Source organism: Carassius auratus, chromosome 40, assembly GCF_003368295.1.
Source record: "Carassius auratus strain Wakin chromosome 40, ASM336829v1, whole genome shotgun sequence".
Classification (NCBI taxonomy): domain Eukaryota; kingdom Metazoa; phylum Chordata; class Actinopteri; order Cypriniformes; family Cyprinidae; genus Carassius; species Carassius auratus.
Genome location: NC_039282.1, coordinates 9,372,062 through 9,398,954, shown reverse-complemented (window position 1 = coordinate 9,398,954; position 26,893 = coordinate 9,372,062). Strand labels below are relative to the sequence as shown.

Below are 26,893 nucleotides of genomic sequence, written 5' to 3'. Positions count from 1 at the left end.
TTTTGTGGAGATAATGATGTTGTTAAAGCTCAACACATACATATACAGTAAACTCCAGGAGTCACAGATACAACATAATGTGGTCATTTGCTTATCAAGCTGCTTCAAATGGAAGCTTTTAAGCTGCTTTGGAAGGCCTCATTTTAGTCTTGGAATTTGAGAAAAATTATTAGGACCTAGTCACCAAGATAAAAAAAAAAAAAAAAAAAAAAAAAAAAAAAAACAAGGAGAAAAGGGGTCATAAGCTGGGAGATAAGGACTCACATATGGAATTAATTCTAGAACAGAAGCCATGTGGTGTTATTGTCCAAATGTAAAAACCTGCCCTCCATTTCTCAAACATACAAGAGACTCCCAAAACACTGACTATCAGCTGTTTCACACAGAACCACACCTCAGATACAGTACCATCCGCTATGATTGGGAGCAACAAATTATTATGAGTTTAAATGTAATGCAACTAAATCACTGAACTGAACTTAATCCAATTCTACATTATAAAAAATTAAGAAAAAAAAAAAGTGAGTGGAACCTCGGCTGTATCTCAAACCACACTTAATCCACAAAATGTGCCATTCACACGGATCACATTTGTGCATTCAAAAACCATGAAGAGAAAAGAAGAGAAACAGAATGGATGAAATACTTGACACGGCATCCTAAATACGGAGTACTCGATGCACAAAATTATGAAAAACAGGAAAAAAAAAAAAAAACTATGTACTGATTTCTGATGCAATCCTTTGTTGTATTTTTTTAGTATTTTTTGTACAAAATATATTAAGAATTTATTACATAGAAAACTTTATTTAACATTTTTATATTTCACAATATTATGTTGTTGTTTTTTTTTAGTTGTTTTTTTTTTTTTACTGTATTTTGATCAAATAAATGCAGCCTAGATAAGCATAAGTAAAAAAAAAAAAAAACTTTTAAATGGAAGTTTCCAATTTTTCTACTGTTTTAAAGCTAAATCGAATGATTAGTATATTTTCTGGAAAAATAAAATAGTAATATTGTTATAACCTGTACATGCATTAACCTAATGAACATCTCTAATTTAATGTAATATCATTTAATTTAAACTAAATATTTAATCCCAGTACCGCAGACACTTCCTTTTAGTTTGCAACCCCTGATATATGTGATTAATTGCTATGAATTGTATTAAATCATCATCATCATCATCATCAGATCATGTAATTCATTCAATTCAAATATGCAATCGATTGAAAGCCCTAGTCATTATGCATGGAAAGAGAAGATAAAACAAAACTGCCGATTGTAATGAAATTGTTGCAGACTGTGGAGTCTGGACTGAGAGTTAATGTGGATGAATTGTCCAGTGTTTGAACCGGGACTCTTCAAGACTTGCATTACACTAATAGGTGTTGAGTGACCTGTTGCTGAGCTGCACTCTCACTCTGTCACTTCCCTTAAAACTGTCATCAAGTCGTAAATTACTCTCAGGATGAGGAGTGATGTTGACATCTTTGTTTAGCCGACACCAGGCGAGGATTGCTAGTCGGGAAGGGCTAAAGACAAAAAATACAAAGTAAAGAAAAGCAGGGAGAGATATTGGCACATATTTATTGGTGTTGGACGGAGGTGAAGTGAAAAACTAAATATCTGAGCGGTGTGAGCCGCTGATGGGGAGAAACGAGCGGTTTGTCTGTATATCACCTTGGCTGGAGCAACAGAGAACGTCTCGCTGTCTGTCAGCGTAGAACATAGGACACGGCACGAAATAAACATGCTCAGCCGCCACAGGATTTAAAGAGCGCGGTTTCCTTTTTTTCTCCCTCTAATAAAACCAGGAATCCCAAGTGGGATATCAAGGAGAGAAGACAACAGATATTTTGATAACCTCAAATATTTAGAAACGCTGCTTCCTTTGCCCTGACCATCCCTGAATGTAGAAAAAACACTGAGAGTAGCTCAAAGAAGCATTTCAATCCTTCCTGTTCCAACATGGAGCTCAAGGCAGTGAGGAAAGTGAAGGAGCTTAGAAGTTTTCCAGTCTGGGATGCAGGTGAAGAGCTGGCTTTTTCAGGTTTTGGAGAAGCTGATGCACTTTCTTGGAGGAGAACTGTAAAGGATGGGTGCACAGATGTTCTTAATAACAAAACCAAAGAAAACTCATTGCGACTGAACACTGAAATCACAGGCTGACACTGTCCGCCGCAAATCTGAGAGGAAATTGTATCCGTTTCTAAGTGCTTTGCATAATAAATCTGGAAATATTCTTGAAAGGTATATAATGTCATGCCAGTAATGATGATGAGACGGACGCAAAGCACTGCAAAGAGCCAGTCTGAGTTAAAAGCTGGGCATAACTTTGAGCGCTCATCTCCTAGCGGTGGGACTAAAGCTGGCCAACTATGGTAAAAGCTCTTTGAAGAGGCTTTGGTCAGCAGATGATTTGGTCAACATGTTCTTATTTGAGTGCACTTTACACTTGCATTGCATCTGAATTTCCTTGAAGCGACCGCTGGAGTTGGTTTGTCTGTATTTGAAATCACTCTTTCCCTCTGGGTTTCACTTAAAGTGGCTAGTATGACTCAAGCTGCAGTGATTCAGCGGGCCATTTGAGCGAATGGATTATTCTAAATAAATATTGGCATGGGGAGCGGCTTACACAAAAATGTATCCGAAAATCAATAAATTATAAAACATAAACATGTTTAGTGAGATGGAGGAGAAGGGAAGACAGACGTTACTAAACAGAAGCCAATTTTGTTTTCCCCCTATTGGCATTTCCCTTGCTGCTTCTAGAGTGTTTTTTTCTCTCTCTCTTTAACTAATTCACTGAAAAGACTCCTTGCATGTCATTTCCACTTTTAATTTAACATATGAGGACTCTTGACGTGAGTTAATAGCTTTTCCTCAAGGGCATAATTCAATCTGTGATGTCCACCATCAAAGCCCGGCCACATTACCGTCCGGGCCACAGACGAGGCGCCATCAGGGGGGAAGGCGGCCCCTTCATTTGTTTTCAAACTAATGGTGGGCTTTAAACAAAAAAAAAAAGGAGCACGGCTCGCATTTGAACTTATCGGGGACTTGCCGTGACAAGCTGACCATATGGTCGCTGTACGTCAGCCAGCGGGGTCTGTGTTACAGCGCTCACGAAATGCAGACATTTCTCTCAACGTCACATTTATTATCTCACTGCAGCTTTTCCTCCGACACGGCTCGGGCACACGGCCATGGTCCACACACACCGTGGTAGCCATTTGGGAGGCCGGCATCAAACGCTAAAAGAAAAACAGAAACTTTTCCCCTCCATTTCCAGTGTTCCAGCTCATTGGGATATTGTTGAGGAAGGTGCCTGCTTCGGCTTGATTTCCTTTTTCCTTCGAGAGCTATCGGAAAATGTGTGTTCCCCAGGTGTTAGCGCAGCAGTCTGTGGTATTTACAAGCCACCAAGTTTTGAGAGTTGTTGTACTTCTACATTCCGTGCTCTTCTGAGTAGAGGACACTTTCAAAAATAAAAGAAAGGGGGCGGGGGGATGGGGTAAGTATTCACAACCTACATCAATCAAAACCTTTCCTGAGCTACACAAGATCTCTGTTATCCTGCAAACAAAGAACAACAGTCAGTTTGGGAAGTAAAAATGCATGATTTTTCTCCATGCAGAAATAAATGTATAGCATAATTTATAATCCAAACCATGCAAAAATTCTGCAGTATATAAAATATATTGTTTTTATACATCTAACAAATGATTAGAAGTCAACTGCCTATACGGATTCTCTTTTCACAATGATTTGAAAATGCAGTAAATTAACAGGAAGCAGAAAAAGCATTATACTTTTGGTTTAATTAAATATTTAGTTTTAATTCATGTCTCCTAAGCTGTTAATCATAAAATCTTATGTTCCACCATTTTTATTTGAGCTGCGATCTTCCATCTTTTTCCTGCGTGAGAGTGTTTTGTTTTGGAACACTTGATGATACTTAATACTTACATGTGATATTAAACACACTGTTCTCTAAAAGGAAAACCAATTAACATTTAATGCAACATCTAAATCAATCAAATGATTCCGATGAAATGCGGAGCTCCAGTTGTTTCCCACATTAATGTGCATAGCCCAGTCAAGAGGAAGCTTTGGGGAATATTAAGATTTATCAGGTTAACGATAAAGCTTTGAAACACATACGTCCTCTGAGATCACAGTACAGCACTGCAGGAAAAAGATCTAATTAAAACGTATGAGAGGATACCACAGCAAAAGCTGAAATTCAAGCCAGAGGAAGGACAGCAGAACATGTGATTCATATTTCGGGGGGATGAGGGATGCAGGGAAGTCTGCTGAGGTTCAATCTTTGAAGTTGTATATATATATATATACACACACACATAAAACATTTTCCTGCTTTAATTCTTAACTGTAATATTTGCAGCAAAATTATGCATTGCTTCAATAATAATCACCGCCCTTTTGATAGTAAAGTAACTTAGATTTTGCATTTAAAAAAAAAAAAATTCTCCATATACACTCAAGCCAATGATTATACATTGCCCAAATAAAATTGTCACATCAAATTAAAGGGTGAAGAAGATGAATGACTGCAAACGTATTGCACACATCTGACTCACCCATTGGCCAGAGCGGTGCACGGCGCACCAAAACTTTTTTCACCCTTATTCCAAATGTCACCAGTCAATAAAATCATAACGACAACAATATGAATGTGAACACAAGCATTTTTGAATAAACAATCTCTTTCGTTTGTTTGGGAAAAAAACTTTGAAGGGAAGGTTCGTTTAAACCACAGCATAGACTGACAAACAGAGCTCTGATGTTTTCTAACGTAGCAAAACACAATATTTTGCGATGAACTCTGCAACAAAAACTCTTTTCTCTCTCCCATGAATTCAACGACACTGACTAACTTAAACGCCAAGCTGATGTAATAGACATGCTTATGACCAACAAAATATAATTCACTAACATTCCTCTCACGGTCGTTTTTCTGTACAGTACTTTTCAACATTTTCAATTGAAACAAATCAGGTTAGCGATTACAAAAACAGAAACAAAAAACATCAAAAAGCCAAACATCAAATCCACATACAGAAACAGAAAAAAAGGAACAATTAAAAACATCCTTTGGTTCTCCCCACAGCGTGCTAGAATAAACTAAAGTAGAAAAAAAAAAATTTTGAAAAAATTCTTGGAAACGAATGAAAGATGGAATGAACGCAGTCGTTTGCTGAAGCGAGGACAAAGCATGCTGGGAGCGAATTGGAAAAACTCACCATGGAGTTTTAATGGAAAAACATCCAGCCCCAAAGAGGTAGGGTCTTCATGAAGGGACAGATACACAGAGATAGATGAGAAAAGCATAATTATTGATTTGACTTTGTTCACCGTTTAATGATACATAAGTTAAAAAGCCATGAAAATAGCGTTTTAACATATTTTACTACTACACCAGATCAAAATGCCAACAATATGACTCAATATAATGCAATTCTCCTCAAATGTCTAAAGTAAACTCCATTGGTGGTATTTAGGAGGGACGCGGGAGACATGAGGTCAGTTTCTGCCAGTCTGACAGTTCAATAGAAGTTCAATAGTGGTTTAATTGAAGTAAGATGCTGTTGAAGATGCTGTTTTATGCTGAAGGGTTAGTAGAAAGGAGAAGTGGTTCCCTGATATACAGCCAGAGCAATGGATGACCGTAAACATTTTACTGCCAATAGTGTTTCCCAAAAGCAATAAAAAAGGACATGAAATCCAACTCTGGCAGAAGTCGTCAGACACTCTGCGGCCCTTTGAATGGGTTTACTATTCAGTAGTCGTGAATCACTGTCTGTGAAACAAAACCTTACAGTTTTACACAGACACCGAATCTTTCTCATAGGCAAACAGCTATCATGAAGAATTTCCCAGATCAGGTGAGGAGATGAGTGATTTTCTGGCTAAGTTTAACTTATAATTGCTATTGTGTTTGAAATTCTGGATAATAAAATAATCATAATCGCACATAGGGCTTAAGATATTCAAACATTGCAGCCCGAGCAAAAACAAAAAGTTGCTTAGCTGCGTCTCAAGTGGCACAGAGTGAGACCCTTCAGCTGAATGGACTCAACAAATATCCAGCTGGGCAAATGGATGGACGCCACTGCTAAATTAATGGTTTCCATGGAGATGGAAACATGTTAAACCTGGGTTTGTTTAGCAGCACTGATGATCGGTTTGGTGTTAGTGCAACTGAGTTATTAAATGTCTATAAAAGATTAAGGGACACATTTGCATTAAAATAAGTAGGACAACACTGTACTATCTATCACATGACATGCTCATGCACTTCTAATAAGATCAGACTTGACAGCAAACCATAACAATAACATAAAAAGCAAGAGAATAAGCAGATTTTATCCAAATCCATAGAGTGCCATGAGGGTCTTTATTCCTGAAAAATGTTTACAGTGGGAAAAAAAAAAGCCTGTTAACAGGAAGCAAGAAATCACATGACAGGCAGTGAGCATCGAGGGCAACAACCCCACTTCATCAGAATAATCTTTTGCATGTTTATCTCTTTGATTTCCGTGAGCGTAATGCTGCACATCCAAAGGCATTAAAATGAGGTGATCTGAGCAAATGCTTAGACTGTAACATGTAACATGGCTGGGTATTACCCGATCTCTTTATGCGAACAGTCATTATGGCACTATGAGACAATGGCCAAAAAGCTGCTCAATTCACGTATTACACTAAGCATACCACATCTGTGAGGTCAGATCCTGCCACCCAGCAAACACGCACATTCACACTCTGTTGAATAAGAAAGAACACCATCAGTTATTGGTGGGGTGTGTGATTCAGCCCAGTGATTCAAATAGTTTAAACCTGTCCAGCAAAAAGATTTGTGCAAATTTTTTTAGTTTATTTTATTTTTTTTAATTTACAGATCTACAAAGAGGCACTAAAAAGAGTTTTAAGTACACTATAAAAAATGTGTCATTTTAAATGTAAAATATTATAAAAACACTACGAAAATAAAAACTGTTAATAGGTTAACAGTAAGTTTAATTACCATTTACAGGAATAAAACCGTAAAAGATCTAACCAGAAATTGTATGTAATTTCACAGATAAATAGTAAAACTGTTTAAACTACAAATAGAACTGAAACAGGACTAAAACAACCCCACAGCAACCTCATTTTTGAAGCCCACGACTCAATGCAAGAGAGAACATCTATTATGCTTTCCATAAAATTATGCTTCTTCAAAGCCCACACTCTAATGCGATTTTCAATGCTCACCAAAACAGTGATCATTCAGTCATTACTGAAACACTACTACTAGCATCTGTGAGATTCAAGTTATTTTAGAACCATCAATAGAGTCTATTTCAATATTCAAGTAAACATGGTCTAAAAATGGTACTAAGCTGGCTGATGAAGTGACTCTGGAGGAGGAATTTAAGAACAAATGGAGGTTATGTAGAAGAAAGATTACTCATCACTTAGCAGACACATGGAAAAGGGGAGATGAAGTCATCAGGGCTGATATCAGGACTCATTGTGCTGACTGATTTGACAGCTGAAATCAAGAGAACAGCTGAAGTGGTTCGCAGAAAAAGAAGGTCAGACAGTAGCACAGCTCCTGGAATGGCACAGTATATTAACATAGTGTGAGACTCACACTGCTGCCTTATCTGAGGGGACCAGACACTTCTCAAGACAAGAGTTTTCAGTGAGTATTAGATGAGCATTAATACTGAATTAACGCTGGAATAAAAGATCTAAAAGTCTGGATCAAAACACAGAATTACTGGATGTGTGGACTAGAGGTTGGCCATCTGAAACTTTTGTGTTCTAGCCCCATTCCACTTTGGTTATAGATTGGAGAAAATAATAGTAATAATAAAACTTGATTAGCAAAATAGACATAAAAATATATATACTCAAGCACCTAGTAGAACGTAAAAGTACATAATGTGATTTTGAACATTGAACGAAGCACTTAGCTTGTTTAAGCAAATCCAAAACAGTGTTACTACTGTTTAAAGTAAAGAGAGAAAAAAACTTCAAATAGTTAGTTAGCTGAAATAAAGCTGAAATACAAAATGCATAAATATAAATGCTGAATGAAAAAAAAAATACAACAGGAAACTAATTGAATAAAATAAGCTGAAGTACTAAAATGACTAAAACTAAAATCAAATAAAATATATTTTTTTTTAAATCTAAGAAACATTTAAATAAAAATAACAAGAGACTAAGACAGATAATGCAATAAAGTGTTATTTTTTTAAATAAATACTATTCCAAAATTCATTAAATACTAAAGTAATGAAAAGCATTTTGGACTAATTCCTGAATCTTAAGTCAATTATTATTTTGAATTGGAATTGCACAAAAGGTTTACAGTTAGAATCTTTCTATAAAGCATTAACAAAGACTTTATTTAAGTTATAAATTTTTACATACAGTATTTGAGAAAAATGGACATTATAACTGAAATATACCTAAATAAATTGAAAAATATGGAGCAAATCAAAGCGAGAAAATGAAACTGGGAAATTAAATTGGATCAGGCCACCAAAAATCAGAACTGCTTTGCAAAGTTCACTCAAATTTACACTGTGTTGAAGGGATAGTTCACCCAAAAATCTAAATTATGTCATTAATAACTCTAATAATGACATTAATAATATCGTTCCAAACCCGGGAGACCTCAGTTTATCTTGGAACGACATAAGGGGAGGTTATTAATGGCATAATTTAGATTTTTGGGTAAACTATCCCTTTAATGCACTATATCGCTCACTTGGAAGCAGTTGTGTAAAAAGCGTTTCAACCCGCACCATGCTTTTCTCCAGGGCCAGGATATTTGATTCAGCCAACATGCCAAATGTCCATTTGCATTATTACAGAAAGACTGTCTGTAAGGAGGACGATCTCCCATGTGGTGGCCAGCTCCTCTGCCATTCCCCAGAAACAGCTCTGAGTGCGGAACATCTGAGGGTAGAGTTTTTGGGCACATTGATGGGCAAAGGCAATATGAGCAGAGACAGGTTGGTGTGGGGAAACAGCTGACTGACTGGCATATACACAGACACACAACATGGTTCTGAACAACATAGGACATCTCTTGTCTGTCACCACGTATGCTAGCCTCAGCTAAGGAGAGAAAGAGAAGGGATGAAATGGGACTGGACTTGAAGACGTCTACTCTGTCAACATGCACAGCCCTGGACTCATGTCTGTTGAAAAATGCAGTTTAAATGGCTACTGAGAGCATATAATGTCTCCAAAGCCAGAAACTAAACCAAACACTAGACTGAATTATTCAAACTTCAAACTGATTCATTCTTGACAACTCTTCAAATCAAAACTAGATGAGCGAGAGCCCTCAAAACAACCTAAGCACAAAGTGTTCTGCATGACAATGAGCTGCAGGGCCTTGTATAAATCTGCCTATTTAAAGTTTACCCGCTTTGCCACTGTTTCATTAGCATATTTCCCATTCAAACATAGCATTTAAATAAAAATAAACATTTGGAATAAGTCATAATTATGTCAAGTCAGTATGTAAATGTACACTGCAGTCATTGATATGGCAACCAGTCTTTACTGGTGTGTTCATGTTACATGAAGGGCGAACATTTGGTATGTTCAGTGATTGTAATACATCTGGCTTGGGAACTAACAACAGAGTACAGCAAAGATTAATATGCGGGAAAAAACAAGTTTGCATGTTTGTGTAAATTCAGGCAATCATCTGGCAAATGACGGTTTGATGAAACTTAAGTGCTCTAGCACGAGTCAAGAGTTCACGCAAACTCATGTCATGCTTCAATTCCACGACACAGTACTTGCAAAAGAGAAATGCTATCTCCAGCAATGGTCTTGACATATCCAGTGACTTACAACAACATTTCACTGATCTGCTTAACAACTGACAAACGCAGTCTGTCCTTCAACAAAAGATAACGGTGTAAAGTTGTCGTATATAACCTGTCTAACCGATGGCATGAATCGATACTTTTTAAAGATATTACCTGCTTTAAGTACCTTGTGCATTGAAATGGCTGGTTTGAAGTGACAACTCACCAAATGGCAAAATGACAAAAGACTACCAGTAGGTCAAATAAGTAGCAGGCTTCTTATCCAGCCAGAATATAGCCTCAAGTATTAGCAATTCATCTTCATAGTCACATAGAAGCAATTCAGTTTCACAGATATGATTTATGAGAGTTCAGGATTTTTTTTTTCTCTTCAGTTGGAATTAAATTTTTAATCTGAAATTAATGTTTATCATGATTTGCATTGTAACATAACATTAAAAGGTTCATAATGATACCTTTAAATGTTAAAATAGTGTGGAGAAACCCACCCAGAGCGCTTGGTGATGGTGCCCAAGGTCATCGGCTGCTTGATCTGAGCCAGTGGAAGCACGATCGTCAAACTGGGTAATGGAGACAGGCGTGGGTTACCCATGTTGTTGTTAGTGAAGTTGTTATAGGATTCTTGACTGGTCACTTTGGCTGTGAAAGAAATAACAAATTAAAGAAATGAGAACTTGTAGTATCAATAAAAATCTTTCGGGCACACATATACTAAATTTTTTATTTTAATACTTTTATTTAGCGAGGATGCATTAAATTTATCAAATAAGAATAAACATTTATAATGATACATAAGATTTCGATTTCAAATAAAAGCTTTTTTTGTTATTTTTTCTTTAAAACTTTTGATTCATTGATTCAAGACTCCTTTTCACACACACAAAAAGCATAATGACTGTTTTCAGCATTCATAATAATAAAAATAATAATAATAGTTTCTTGATCACCAAATCAACATATTAGAATGATTTCTAAAGGATCATATGACACTGGACGCTGGAATAATAGCTGCTGAAAAAAAAAGTATAAGTTTAAGTTCTTTTAAACTATAATAATATTTCACAATATTCCTGTTTTTACTGTATTTTTGATCAAATACATTGTGCCTTGGTGAGAATAAGAGACTTTAAATTTAAGGATTAGTTAACTTCCAGAATAAAAATTTCCTGATAATTTACTCAGCCCCATGTCATCCAAGATGTTCATGTCTTTCTGTCTTCAGTCGGAAAGAAATGAATGATTTGGAGGAAGACATTCCAGGATTTTTCTCCATATAATGGACTTAAATAGTGGCCAAAGTATTGAATGCAGCTTCAAAGGGCTCTACACGATCCCAGCAGAGGAATATGGGTCTAGTGAAACGATTGGTAATTTTCTAAAAATAAAAAATAAAAATAATAAAATACATACTTTTTAATCCAAAATGCTCGTCTTGCAATAGTTCCACGTGTCTGTGGGTGCAAATTTACACATTACATAAATCACATTGGAAAAATCAAGCACGGTTGGCTTTTTGTCTGTGTACTCCGGTTCAAAAAGATAGAAAACACCATAGTCCGACGTTGTTGTTTTACCTTTTTTTGTAAAAAGTATTTGACTTTCTTTACACGTTCGCTTTGTAAAAACTTTGTTGGTACTTCCATCTACGTCATTTCATGCGTGACCTTTCCAACATATTGCGTGAAGTCGAGTTTGTGCAATACGAAAATTTGTGGTAAAAAAGATTTTCATTTTTTAAGAAAATGACCATTTCGATAGATAGGACCCTTATTCCTCGCATATGATTGTGTAGAGCCCTTTAAAGCTGTATTTTAGACCTCCAATTTAGACCTTCAGTCAATTTGGATTTCACCATTGAAGTCCATTATATGGAGAAAAATACTGGTATGTTTTCCTTAATTTAACTTAATTTCTTTGTGACTAAAGAAAGAAAGACATGAAAATCTTGGATGACATAGGGGTGAGTAAATTATCAGGATTTCTTTCTTCTGGAAGTGAACTGATCCTTTAAAATAAACAGCACATGTTAAGTCTTTTCTTAAAAATAATGCTGAATGGTCAGCATTCCGATCATGCTAAAATACACATATGGAATTGATAATATAGCATATCCTCTCAGAGACATAAACAACAGATACAAAGTTTCTACAGCTCTCCCCTTAATTATCCAGTTTTCATGAGTTTTATTCCAACTAGTACAGGAGGCATCAATTTGATCCATGCTTCCATGCACTTCTTAAAACAGCAAAAACAATATAATGCAGATGTACCTAACACAAATATTCCAGACGAAATTCAAGTGCTGCTTTTTGGTTTTTATTTAACTGCATTAATTATTTTCTCTTTCAAAGTACAATATTTCAGACTAGCCCAATAATCTCAGCGAACATTTTCCTTGCTTCCATTGTAATATCACCAGGAAGAGGGTATTCAGGGCATTGGAGAAATACCTGAGACACAAAACATTGATTATCTGAGGGCAAAAGCACTGAGAGCAGCCGTGCCACAGTGTTGGAGGGGTTTTAGATCATTAGCCAGCCTCACTGTGTCTCTCTAATACCCAGAAATGCTGTCTTTGTGCTTAACCAAAGAGAGGCCATTTAGGCCTCATGGCCCTCGATAAAGGTCTGCTTTGGCTGGAGACATTACACAAACCCCTGTGCCATTCCACACAGGGCCCGGATCTCAAGGGCCCTTCACATTTCAAAACCACTACACCCCAAGCGCAGCCACCTTTTGTGTGCAAGAGCAGCAGAAAAGAAAAGGAATTTGAACAGGAAGCAGCCTGAAAACCCATAATGGTGCTTCTGATGGACAAAGACGAGGAGTAGAGGAAGAAAAATCTTAATGAATTTAGCATCCAAGAAGGACATGCTCAGTCTCGGCGCACTTTTTAACCCCCACTAAATCAAAACCCAACTCACTCGCAGACACGCACGCAAATAACATCACGACGGCAAAGCTTAAGCCCTCAAAAAGCAGACGCCTCGCACGGGATGATGTGAAACTCAGTCAACCCTAGTGTGGCAGGCTTGGCTGAAACCCTCAAGAATGGCGCGTCGGAGAGAGGCAAGGCGCCTGGCCAGTCAAAACGATACTGCTTATGAAGCCATCATTTGATTAATGGCATGTGTGATGGCCTTCGCAGTGATACATGACAAGCCAATGGAAAGATGATCCATCAATGCAAATCCACAGCAATCGCAGGCCTAACTCCAAGAGGCCGGCAGAGTCACCCTCTGTCACCTAAACCTTCAATTCAAGCTCACTCCGCTCCATTTGCATTTTCTTCTAATGGCACACACATGGTCACACTGATATCTTGGTTTTCTCCCCCAAGCTGCACTATTTGCATCTGATAAAGCAATGAACACAAGCAATCCGTCTAAGCTGATGCTTTCCATTCATTATTATGTTCATTTGCACACATAAACATAAAAAAAACACTCTTAAGCAAACATCATCCCATTTTTAATCGCATCACCACTAGGGATGGATACAGAGAACCTGAATTTTCTGGATTGGTGCATAACTGGGTCGATATTGGACTGGTTTTATCTCTGTATACTTAAATGTTAACGACAAATTAAAAGCTGGTGTTTGTAATTTCCCTTCACTGAAATATGTAACCAACGTTTGCTCGACGAGCGTGTGATATCCAGATATGCGTGCAGTCAGTAATCGCGGCAAGATTGAAACGTTCGAAAGTGTGGACTCTTGTTGCAAAACTAAGCGACACCAGTGTCAGATGCAATATATGCAATAGTGTAATAGTGAACCAAGGAAGCAACACAAGTAACATAAAACACAACAACTACTTCAAGAAATGCACTGTATTATGTCTCACTGCTCCAGCTACAACACATTCCCATCAAATGTCAATTCAGAGATAGAGTTACACTCACGAGACACTGCACTTGCAATCACAAAAGTACATTATTCGTGTGTGCTTTAAGGCCTTGTTGGTGAAATGTTTTTTTAGCGTGCTGTTCTAACATGTGCTTATTCAGAGCGCATCCACCCGAAGCATCCATACACTAAAATGCCAGTCAAACAGCACCTGATTATTTAATTACATTAGTTAACATCTGATTGTGCTAATACTGTCAAAAACACAGGTTTACATATAAACACAGTTAATTATGTATAAAGTAAAAGTAAACAGGCAAGAGAGAAATGGGTGCGTGCATCTTTTAAAGGGGCAGTACTAAACATACTGCAGCTTGTCATTAAAGGGATAGTTCATCCCAAAATTTAAATTCTGTCATTATTTTCTCTGTCATGTTGTACCAAACATGTATTAATTTGTATTTATTCTTGTACTGAACGTAAAAAATATATATATATATTTTTAAGAATGTGGGTAAGCAAACAGTTGCTGGTCCCCACTGACTTTGAGGAAAATAAATAAATAAGTAAGAGTCACTGGGGACCAGCAACTGTTTAGTTTCCCACATTCTCCAAAATAACTTATGTTCAACAGAAGAAGAAACTCATTCAGGTTTAAAACAACTTGAGAGTGAGTAAATGATGACACAATTTTCATTTTTGTTTGAACTAAGTTAATAAAATAAAAAACAGAAAAATAACTCAATGCTCTTGATTAAAGAACATTAATACAGTTGCTAATGTTAAGCGGTAACAAAATAACTTGAAATTTTCAACAACTTCATATCTTTTTGCACCAAAAACTATGAATAACAGTATCTGTAAGTATCATTATCGGTAAGCAATATCAGTATCGGTATCGATGAAATGTAAGCGATACCCATGCGTAATCACCACCGAAAAGAATTACATTCAACCTTGAAAGCTGCCAATGCGAATAACATTCCCAGGGACAGAATATCACTGGACGTTCCAAAGTGTCAACCGTTGAGAAATTGCCAGGCTTTAGGAGCATCTGCGAAAGACTTGAATTCTTCGAAAAAAGTTGTGCTCTTCCGGTTTGGGAATACTTTGATATATTTTGTTTCACCCATTCATGTCTTTCTTGCTCGTCCAGATTTCCCAGACACGCTCCTGTAAGAGCGTAGTTCACAGGAGGTAGGGATTAGGATGGGAGGGGAGGAGGGGGAAAAAGAGAGATGAGTGGAGAGGAAAAGAAACAATGGCGGTACCGCCGCACTTAGGGGGAAGGCGCTGTCATGTCAAGTCTGCCTATGCCAATTCCCAAAGCTATCATTATTAAAATACACACTTTCTAAGGAGTAGTACTGCAAGTTGAAGTGGGGGGAGTAAGTAAAAGGAGAGGCCAAAAAGGGCCGGATAAATGCAATCCCGGTGGACAAAGAGAAAACAAATTAAAATAACTATTTTAAAACCAAGGTGCTGCAAAGAAAATAAACTCCACAAGATTTACTGTTACTTTCAGCTATTACCAGACGTTCTGCCGTATGAGTATTTTCACCGTAAGACTTCAAACTGCATTATAAAATGGTACGTTTTGTGTTTCCCCTTGTTCCATGTGCTAATTTCACTTCAGAAGTCGCAGTATGATTACAAACTATTACATCATGACCGAAATCATTCACTGCTGTATAATAGCAATATCACAAATTTATAAAGAAAATGTGAAAGCATTCAAGCATGTAATTTATTAACCAATCTACATTTGAACGTCTCGCTATGAGGCTGTCTGAAATCAGATCCAATAGTTTACAACATGTCAGCGTTTACAGCTCATCAGAGGAGCACCTTGGTGACAGTGGGAATCTACACTTTTCTGTGGCTCAGATAACTGCCTTACTCAAACCATATGTGTGCGAGATTGTTAGCAAGGCAGTGTGTGTGTGTGTGTGTGAGGATGTTTCACCTCAGACGAGCAGACTTTGCAAACGGTGCATGAGAAAATGAACAGGAAGGCATCCGCAGACTCAATCAATGCACCTCGGCATGTGGCTCTGATCAAGAGCACGTAATCTGATCATGTCAATTTACTTATGGGTAAGTGGGAACCGTATTCTCTCCTCCCAGTCATGAACGCTGCAGTGTCATTTCAGACATGTCTAAATGAAACCCTACGCTAGTCTGTCAGAGAAAAAAAAAAGTGTTTTAGTGAATAAGTTCAATACAAAGCACCAAGACGTCAATCAACTTGCTGCCTGATAGCATTCAAACAGTTATAGACACTGAGGGGCACACATCTCCCCAAATATTCAAATTAGTGATTGACAAATATTGGTTTACAATGTGTGATTCTTAAATTATTACACTGAATGCTGCTCAGTCTTGAAAATGTGAATACATCTGAGATAAGAATCAAAAGAATACCCCAAAAATAAGTGACTACACAGAGTTACAATAAATAATCATGTGAAAAAGAGACAAATATTAAGAAGATAATTAAATAATTAGTGTGTGTATATATATATATATATATATATATATATATATATATATATATATATATATATATATATATATATATATAAAATTATTATTATTATTATTATTTAAATGGATCTTATATAATTTGATTTACATTTTAGATTTAATTTATATATATTTATATATATATATATATATATATATATATATATATATATATATATATATATATATATATATATATATATATATATATATATATAAATAAATATATATAAATTAAATCTAAAATGTAAATCAAATTATATAAGACCCATTTAAATAATAATAATAATAATAATAATAATAATAATAATAATAATAATAATAATAATAATAATAATAAAAACCTTAAATAGCAGCACAATTCCAGTGCTGCAGCAGCTGAATGAAAAGGAAATGTAGGAGAATTTCCTGTTTCTTGTGGCTGTGCCAGGACGTGTTAAACGGCACTGACAAATGAGGTTTCCTTTAATAAATATTTGTATAAATTGTTCTAGCCTAGAAATGTCAATAATCAAAATTTCTTTGAACTCAAAAGCTCTACTGTGTTTCCAAAAGCACACTATATTTTCAAACTCATTAATGCAATTAAAATATGTAGAATCCAACCACAACATGAAACCTGCAGAGCTGCCAAAGTTCATAATTACAACCAAAATTACAAACCAAAGGTGGTTTTAACTGGAAGAACCCTGAAAGTAGTCAGTGTTAAATAATATCAACGCATCTAACATAAGAAATAAATAAATAAAAAAACATTCCACCATTACTAGTCTCGGTTTTACAATATGGCAAAAACATGCATATCCAGCAGCTGTTTCACCCACAAAATAGGCAATATAATCCATTTATTTGCTTACCATAAAATAATATTTTGCAAACAAAAACAGAGTTTTTTTGGTTTTGGTCAAAGTTACACATTTAACCACCAGAGATGTTAAAGTGCACCTTAATGGGGTTATTTAATATTATATATATATATATATATATATATATATATATATATATATATATATATATATATATATATATATATAAAGAATTATTCATTCTAAACATTTTAAACAATCATATCAGATTTGTTGACAGCAAGATGAGGAATGCTGCAATGCATCATGGTACAGAAAAAATTTCACTGTGGGACAGTGCAGGGTCTCGGGTCATGAGAAGTGTCAAAATCACATTTCCTCACAGTGGGAAAGGGCAGCACATCAGCATGGCTCACTCTGGCTGATAAAGACACACCAGCCCACTCAAAAAAAGTTTTTGCATGAGAGCGAGACAAAAAACAAAAACAAAAAACTCCCAGGCCACCCAAACAACACTGTCTCAATGACATGTTTACAATCGGCGTGCCAGGGGAAAGACAATGCTGCAAGAAGAAACTGGAGGGGGGAGCTTTAAAATGATAAAAATGTCCATTAAAATGGAAAACGATCAAACAACAAATATGTATGACTAACTAAAGTACAACTGTTTAAATTGTATACAAAAAAAGACATACAAAATATTTAAAAATAGATTTCAGTGACATTTTAAAATAACAGTAATAAAATAAATGATATTCACAAATGTGAAAAAAAAATGACTAATAAGAATCCATAACAAATCATTTATCTTTAAGCCATAAGTAGGAGAGGAAGCATTGCAGTTTGCTTTTAAGATGAGGCCATTCATAAAACTATTCATAAAGCCCTTTTGCTGGATTAGATTCATATCAAGACAAAATGTAGTGGCATGATCCAGGCCTAAGTATTTTTTCTCTCTCTGCCAATGGAGTGAAATAAGGTCCTTCATTTGAAACTGGTCGGTCAACAGAATGCTGAGAGCACAGCGCCACATGGAGGCCTGGCCCGGTACTGTGACCAGCAATAGGAGAAGAAGACTTTGTAACCAGAGAAATGAATCTCCAGGATAGGGAGTCTGACTGAGAGCGTACATGATGCAGAGTTGTGGTATGTTAAAACAAGAGTGGCGCTTTGATGCCTGGCTGATTGCACGTCTGTTGTTTTGTGAGCGGAGGCGCTGAGCTTTATCTTTGAGAGCCGCTGTGAAGCTATGATGGAATTTAATTGTGTGTGTGTGTGTGTGTGCCACAAACAAGGGAGGAGACAGTTTGTGATTACAGAGAGTGTTTGCTGGCCTTGCTCGTAAAGAACAGATCGTCTCATCTGGCTACATATCCCACAGACACTGATCTGATGGTTGTAAATGATTCAGCGCAGGACTGTGATACATCTTATACTGCCACACTCCACATAAAAACAAAACGTATAATCTGCTCTACAAGTACTACAGCCCAACAACATCAAATGGAAGACGAAAGACGGTTTAGTCCAATATTTCAAATGCAGATATCTGGATTAGATTCTATACACAAAAATACAGTGGGCTCCAAAAGTCTGAGACCAATAATGGAAAATTCTCTTTCACTGCAAATTATATTATAACATTTTAGTGGAAAAGTTCAATATTATTTTTTTTATGTGCAAAAAATATTTTTTTACAGTCTCTTATTTTTGCCAAGTGTGAATTTATTTGAAAAATTCATACTGTATTAATTAAAAAGTACAGTAAAACAGTAATATTGGATAGTATTGGAAATAGTATTGCAATTTAAAGTTTTTTTTTTTTTTATAACCCAATTTATTCATTTCATTGCAAAGCTGAAATTTCAGCAGACATCATTACTCCAGTCTTCAGTGTCACATGATCCTTCAAAAATCATTTTAATATCCCTAATATGCTTAATATATTTGTGGAAAGAGTGATAACATTTTTTAATGATTCCTTGATGAAAGTAAAGTTCTAAAGAACAGCATTTATTTGAAAAATTCAAAATGTCTTCACTATCCCTTTTGATAAATTTAATGCATCCTTGCTGAAAAAAAAAAAATACAAGTGAAAAAAAGCATTGAATGAGTTGAATGAATGCCATTTAGATTGGATCTGTGACTTTATAACCAAACAATGCTCCAAACAACATCGTGTCATCTGTTTTGCTAAAGCATCCATGTCTGACTGTTTTTGCTTTAGGCGTAACTACATGCGTAGTTACTGATAAAACAAGCCTGAAACCCAAACAAGCCGTATGCTGATATTAAATGGCTCAAAGGAAGTATCCCGTTATCCCTAACTTAATAACAGCGAATTAACAGCTTCCTGTTGCACCTTGTTTTTCCTTTCAAAATAGTCAATGAACATATACAAATAAGGAGACCACCAAGTTGCGTCAAACCGACACTCAATTTCCTCTGAGCGTAAAGCTAATGGTGACCACCTCAGTCCAGACGGCTCTTTCCATCGCACTCCTCGCATCCTCATGCATTGGCCGACACAGAGCTGAACCGCTGCACAGTGTGGCTACCAAAGCCACATGTGACCTAAACATTCCCGTGAATGAAAACCATACAACAACAGTTATGCTTCAAAAAGCATTTTCCATTGGCATTGGTTCAGTTGTAGGTAGAAAAGGCAGACAGACAAAACAACTTCAGAAATCAGCACCTAAACGAATGAATCAACTGTCTGTTTGGACTGACAAAGAAGGACTTGTTAAATTATATAACAATGTCATGAACCTAAGGCAAGGGGGATTTGGCTCCTAATGTAGATTTTAAAAAACTTCACAATTAAACTGGGAGAGAAGAAAGCCTGATTGTGGTTTCTATTTTTACAGAGTACCAGCTCTGAAGGATGTGTACTTCTCTAGTTCCTTCCCTAAATCAATGAGTTGTCACCGGAGACAATTGCCAGTCTACTGTTGTGGCTACTGCACCGCAGCTTTTCTTATCAATCAGTTATTTCTGCCGCCTCCGTTCACGCTCATGGACCCAAAAATGAACAAAACCGACGGAAAAGCAAACGGAAAGTGATGCTGATAGCTTTTTTTCTTTTTTTGTCTGATAACTAATCTTAGCGGAAAAGAGTTTAAAAGTGTGTCAACCACAAAAACAATTTTGCAGATTTTACAATGACGTTTTTTTTTTTTTTTGTTTTTTTTTTTTAAGACTTTTACTCAGCAAAAATGCATTAAATTAATCAAAGGTGACCATTAACACTTACATTACAAAAGATTAACATTTTCAATAAATGCTATTCTTTTGAACTTTCTTGAACTTTTACAAACAATATTAAGCAGCACAACTGTTTTTAACATTGATAATAATAATAAATGTTTCTTGTGCACCAAATAGGCAAATTGGAATTATTAATGAAGGATCATGAGACATTGAAGACTGGAGTAAGGACTGATGAAAGTTCAAATTTTGGTTAAAATAGAAACGGGTGTTTTAAATTGTAGTAATATTCCACAATATTAAACTTTTTGCTGTATTTTTATCAAATAAATGCAGTCAATTGCAAATTTATGGAACTACAATGAATGAAAAAATTATTAAGATATAATTTCACTGCAATTGTTTATTAAACAAATGTGTCATTAGCAAAACAAATGTTATTATCAAATGTTAGGAAAGGTGAATGTTAAAAGTGTGAAGAAGAGCAATGTGTAATTTATTAGAATACACTGAAATAACGTAAAAGAAAAAGTAAACAGTGAGATAACAAGAAAGAAAAACTGAATGACTGGTCTGAAAATAAAGCAAACATCTCCTACAGGATATGTAAGGGGCTCAAGCATTCAAGCTCCACGTATGAGCCCACAGGAAAGGCCCACAGGGACCATGGAAAAAAACTAAAAACTGTGAACTCACTGCGAACCAACCAGTATATTCCATAATAAAGATTTGATCAATCATTTAATGATATTAAAAAGCTTTAATATTTATTAATTAGATTATATGTGTATCCATTTGGTATGCGAGTGCAGTCAGTGTGCTTCCAGAGAGAGCCCGCCCCTAATGACTTCTGATTGCCTGTGATATATTTGATTGATTCTATCACGTCGCGTCTGGTGTGGACCCAAATTGCTTGTCGCTGGAAACTTGTCGCACATGGTTTAGTAAGATTTTTTGGAAAGTCGTGGCTTAGTGGTTATAGAGTTTGACCCCTAACTCTAGGGTGGGTTTGAGTCTCGGGCCGGCAATGGCACAACGGAGGTGACCTTGAGCAAAGCATCGAACCCCTAACGGCTCCCCGGGCGCTGCAGCATGAATGGCTGCCCACTGCTCCGGGTGTGTGTTCACTGTGTGTGTGTATTCACTGCTCTGTGTGTGTGCACTTTGGATGGGTTAAATGCAGAGCATGAATTCTCAGAATGGGTCACCATACTTGGCTGTATGTCACGTCACTTTTTTCTTTTTCTGTTTCTTAGATTCCCCCACCCTGTTCCCAGTACAAAAAAAGCCACCTCAGAACCCTGTTGTTAAAGTGTCTCATCAGGCTGAAGCTGACAGGACTAATTGTTGACAGGTGCTTCTAAAGCCCGGCTTTGAAAAGTGAGTCTGATTTACAACAAAGCTTCTGAGGCCCATTTTCATGGCTGCTAGTAACCATCTCTACATGAAACGCCAAACATTCCGGCCCTGTGAACTCACAGCGTTGCTCGATTCAACGTGAAAACAGTTTTTCATATTTTCTTTGAGACAGTCAAACGTCACTCAAATTCATTCAATTAGATTAGATTTGCTTGGATTAGATTTTTTGGATGAATGGATGGATGGATGGACAGCTTTATTGTAGCTAGATAAAATAAATAAAATTATATTCAATTACATTTATATAGTCCATAAAGTTTTATATATAACTTGAAAAATGTGGTGATGCTGAAAATCAGCAAGACGCAATGCAGTAGGCATATTATTTTGATTTTAATAAAAAAAAAAAAAAATCTGATTTACATTTATTTGAAGTAATTCAGTTAACTACTTTTTGAAGTGTCTGTGTGGTGTCATTTGATATATGACTTTGGGCAACAAAGAAAGTGAGGCTCTTTTGAACACTTTGGGAAGCTCTACAAACACCTCGCAGCTGACTGGAATCTACTGTGTCCGTACCAGCGTGGTGCTTACCGTGAGCACGGGGGTATTGATTAATCAGACCTCTGCTTTGTGGAGCGGGGAGTGCTGATGGGCAAACAACACTGACAGGCGTGCCAGCTCCTGTGGCAATCAGCACAGAGATGAGAAGTGTGTGTGCTGTGTAACGGTCAGACGTGGTCAGTGTGAGTGTGTTTGCAGCCAGAGAGTGTGTTTGACAAACATCACAATGTTGTGACAGAAGTCAACAGGCTCCAACCCAAGGTCTTCTAGGGTGACTCGATTAACCCCTGAATGGCCAGGATCTACTTCGTTTCAAATTCTAGTGAGCTCTCTATGAGCTCGATTAACCCCTGAATGGCCAGGGTGAATGAATTAATTCAGGATGGTGAACAAGAAATGTAAATATGAAATACTGAAATATCTATTTAATTCAATATGTTACCAAAAATATAGTTCAGAGTAATTAAAAATGGATCATTTTCCCATCTCACTAGATTTTGGACCAGAAGAACTAGTTTTACTAACTTATGAAGGACTGCAGAAGTGTAAGAGGTGCATAATATTTCCCCAAAAAAAAAATGGGGTTGCTAACCGTGTAGTGGGGATCCAGATGGGCTACTAGAGAGGCCAGGAATAGGGCTACATCGTCCGCCCTGTTTGCTGCTCAGCTCTTGCTCGATCTCCTCTAGTCCGGCACTCTTCTGGAAACGGCTCATGCGATTCACCACACGTGGAGACACGTGTGTGCGAGCACATGGCGCTCCACCGTATGGATTGATGGGAAAGACATGAGATGTACCTCGAAGAGTACTGATCACCACCCAGCGGCAGTCCTGGCTGAAGCAGATGTCCTGCACCTAGAGTGGTAAGAGAAGAGAAAGTAAAGAAGCCCACAACCAGCTTTGAGATTTAAGTTTGTTAGGATTTGAAAATGAAATGTCAATAAAATTTATAAAATCTAAATTACATTGAGTACATTTACATTTTTTTTAGTGTAGGGTCTTGAGTAACAGTATGAACAATACAGCCTTTGTAAAAAATTGGCTTAAAATCCCAATGTAATAGAGGTAGCAGATTTTCATGTATTGGGATAAACATTCAGATTAAACAGATTATCGAGAAAAATATATTATATTATATATATATATATATATATATATATATATATATAGGAGAAGTCTGGCACATCACCAGAGTTATATAATTAATAAAAATTTACTAGGTCAGAAAAAATACATCTATTAAAATGAAACGGATGCATGGATGAATCATTCAAAATAAGATCATTGTTTGTTTGTTTTTTCCATTTTTAATTCATGCCAACTTTAAGGAATGCAACCTGACTTCTGTTGGAATTTTTTCTGGTTAGTCATAAGAAAGATTACTTTTTCATAAAGAGTTTCTGGCAAAGACAGATACAATCTCCCTTAAAAAAAATTGTTCTGTGAAACGCTTGAAAAGGAAAGAAGTGTTGGTAGTCACACCTAAATGCTGGGATGAGGAGGTTTCGGAAAAGATTACCAGATCTTGGTTACTGGCACGAAAAACCTGAATATCTAACCTGGCTTTTGTATAAAAAAAACATCTAAAAATAGACGAACTGTATAACTGCAACAGTGCATCCCATGATTCTGTGCTTCACACCTCGACAGTATGTTCAGTCTACACTATTTTTAAATTGTTGGTCTATGTATACATGTGTCAGAGGGCTGTTGAATCCCACCCTGTTTTTTCAGCATCTTGCGTCATGAGCATAGTTTCAGTAGACCGCATCTTGAAATCCTATTCTAGCTGTTTTTTGAACACGAACCCTGTGTGATTGAATGTAGCTCTATGAATTGATGGTAGACCTTCCCCAAGACATAGTCCAGAAATCTTACACTTGGCTTTATCGTACAGCACTCTGCCATCAGCAAGGTTCAGCTAATGGCTTTTTTTACAGCACTTTTTATTGATAGCCATCAGCTACTGGAATGCAGCTGTCTGGAGATCTGTCCGATTCTAGGTCATTCGGCTCTATCTGTCTCAGATCAGTCTCATGCTGAATACAGCAATCCAGAGATGAGCGAATGAATCAAGATCGATGACCATATCCTGTTCAGGGACGATACCTCACCTGGAGGTATAAAAATAAGATTTAAGTGACCAAAGACAAGGACTGAGATCTTTAAGTTAGTTAATCAGACACAAATCAAATGAGCTGTTTGGTCAGTCATGTGATGCCCAGAACAGCTAAAACAGTGTATGGCTTCAGGCAGCGCAGCCTGGTTGGTTATTTACCTTCATGCACGCTAAGGTCAGTCCGGAGCAGGCTAGGAGTCAGTACAAGCGCAGTCAATCAGCCAGCCAGATAAGGCCGGGTGCCTGCGTCCGCCCACGAGGCATTATCACTCCTTTTATTTGTTCAGTTCAAGATAATGCGTCTTGGAGGGTGATTGCTTTCTGCAGTCTGCGTTGTTTACAATGCCAGATCAAAGCCAATGCATTGCCAGGCAGCAAACCTGGCATTGAGCCGGTGACAGATTAACCACCTTTCTCATCTCAGCAGAGCTGCGGGCCACCTCGGCACACCTTCAATATAAGGAGCAGGAACGAGAAGAACTTAAACTTCACCCACGGGCCAGTACCCAGCATGCAATTCAACCTTTTTCACCCACCTCAGAGTTCACTTGAAGGGTAACAGGACAAAAAAAATTGTGAAAACATAAAAAAAGGAGAAAAAAAAACTATAGTATAGTAAAATACAGTTGGATAAAACAAAAACTGTCTGTCTTCATTTTAGGCTGCAAAGCAACAAAATGCGATTATTTTAAGGGGGGTAATTCTTTTCTATACTAATATGAATGCAATAGGAATAAAAAAAAAAAAAGTCTTTCTTTTAGACCAGTGGTTTTTAAATCCTGGTTGCGCATTTTGTATGTCTCTCTTATCTGAAACCCTCAGCTGAGTTCACGAGCTCTCTCCTAATGAACTGAATCAGGTGTGTGTAAATAAGCGAGTGGTGGGTCCCCAGGACCAGGAATGAAAACCACTGTTTTAGATATGTAACACTTGACTGTGCTACAGTTACATGGCACTCATAGGCAAATATCATATGGTGAAACAGTTTTTATTCATTGTAGTGTTAATATTTATCATATAAAGAAGGATTTAATTTGGGGGAAATATGTCTGGCATGCTTTTAGACATCGAATGTGTCAGTGTGATTGCGGGAGTGTGTGTTTATGAACCAGAGCAGAGAACAGGTTTGTGTGCATATCCAAACATGACACCGACTGGGCAAGTAAGGGTCTAGGCCCTTTAGGAATAAATATTAGTTCTACTTAAGCAAATAAAACCTTACAATTTGCCAACTGAAGGAGATATTGTGGTGGAACAGCTGCAAGGCTAAATGGATGAAACCGTATTTAGGAGAGAGGAAAACTAAATCAGTGCAGTTATTTCCCAAACTGATTTGTGCAATAACCCAATATATCACAAAAGTAAATTAAACTTTAAAAGCACCCAGATAGATTACCAAGGCTTGGCAGGCACTAATGAGCTGATCATGTCCTTAGATGTCCGCTTCAACTATTCAACCTGAGTAACGTTACATAAAATAAATAAATAAAATGGATCGAAGAATCATCAATTTATTTGATCAAATATGTTTTTAGACCACTATACACTGCCTTAAGTAAAAAGTAAAAATATAAATAATAGTATTAAACTAGCAAAAATAAAATAAATTAAAAAGAATAACTATTACGAAGAGAAAATAAAAATAAAAATCTACTAAAATGGTAAATAAAAATAAAATTAAAAAAGAATTAAAATAGAATATCTATTAAAGTGAAAACATTTAAATAAATTATATTAAAATAAAAATAAATAACTAATAATAAAAATAAAAAAATGGGGCTTCAAATCATGTGACTATAATAGAGATATTACGGTTACTTCTACAAGCTATCTAACCTGCCAGGTAATACAACCGTTCTAGTTTTCACAGCAGTAAAGCAGTAACTATGTTCTAGCTGTAAATTCTAAACTATTTCTTACTGCACTTAAGCAGGACTAAAATGCAACAAACATCTGGCTAACTGAACAAAATCGAAAAAAATTATTTAATTCAAATTATTTTTCAGATAACACCATTAGTTGTTCTAGATTTGTCATTTATAAAACTGGGATGAAGTGGAAAACTTAAGGAGCCTATATTCAGAGCTGCCAATAGTCTATTTCCAGGGATTTAAGAGAGTAGTGTAAAGTCGCAAGTGCGACCATATTGTCCCAGTGGGAATATCCTCTAGTCCATGACCTCATAGCCTAAGATATCGTAGGTGTTACATGCCCCAAGCTTGACCCCAAGGTGCAAGAGTAAAAGCTCCAGTCAGAAGCACAATCTAAGCTCTCACCAGCCGTCTGAGGTATTTTTAGCCTTTTTTTTTTTTTTTTTGCAGCCTTGGTGATTGAAAACATATTGGCAAAACTAATAAGTTTCGGGTCTTTGGATTCAACAGTGTTGAAAACTAAACATGGGAGTCACAGGGGAGGAAGTTTTAGAATAAGCAAAGACTAACTGCTGAGAGCACAAATATTTCACATGGATCCACATCATTTTGTTTTGTACTGGGGGGCAAAAGCTCTCCAGGTACACAAATATTCATGTTGCTGTGACTCTGGAAAAGCCCTGATGCACTTAACCTTAAGTTGGTGGACAGG

General features: G+C 36.6%; 1 protein-coding gene across 9 annotated transcripts in view; it reads right to left on the bottom strand.

The window, feature by feature from the left end:
- The window catches only part of bcas3 (BCAS3 microtubule associated cell migration factor), a 234,816-nt gene that overhangs the window by 153,602 nt on the left and 54,321 nt on the right, over positions 1 to 26,893 (bottom strand). For 7 of the 9 annotated variants that reach the window (XM_026226466.1, XM_026226465.1, XM_026226469.1 and 4 more), the window contains 3 exons: positions 22,782 to 23,046; positions 10,364 to 10,514; positions 5,271 to 5,315 (listed from right to left, as the gene is read on the bottom strand). In XM_026226466.1, coding sequence (XP_026082251.1) covers positions 5,271 to 5,315; positions 10,364 to 10,514; positions 22,782 to 23,046 — 461 coding nt within the window. The remainder of the gene's footprint in view (positions 1 to 5,270; positions 5,316 to 10,363; positions 10,515 to 22,781; positions 23,047 to 26,893) is intronic. The other 2 variants (XM_026226467.1, XM_026226468.1) reach the window with 1 other exon arrangement.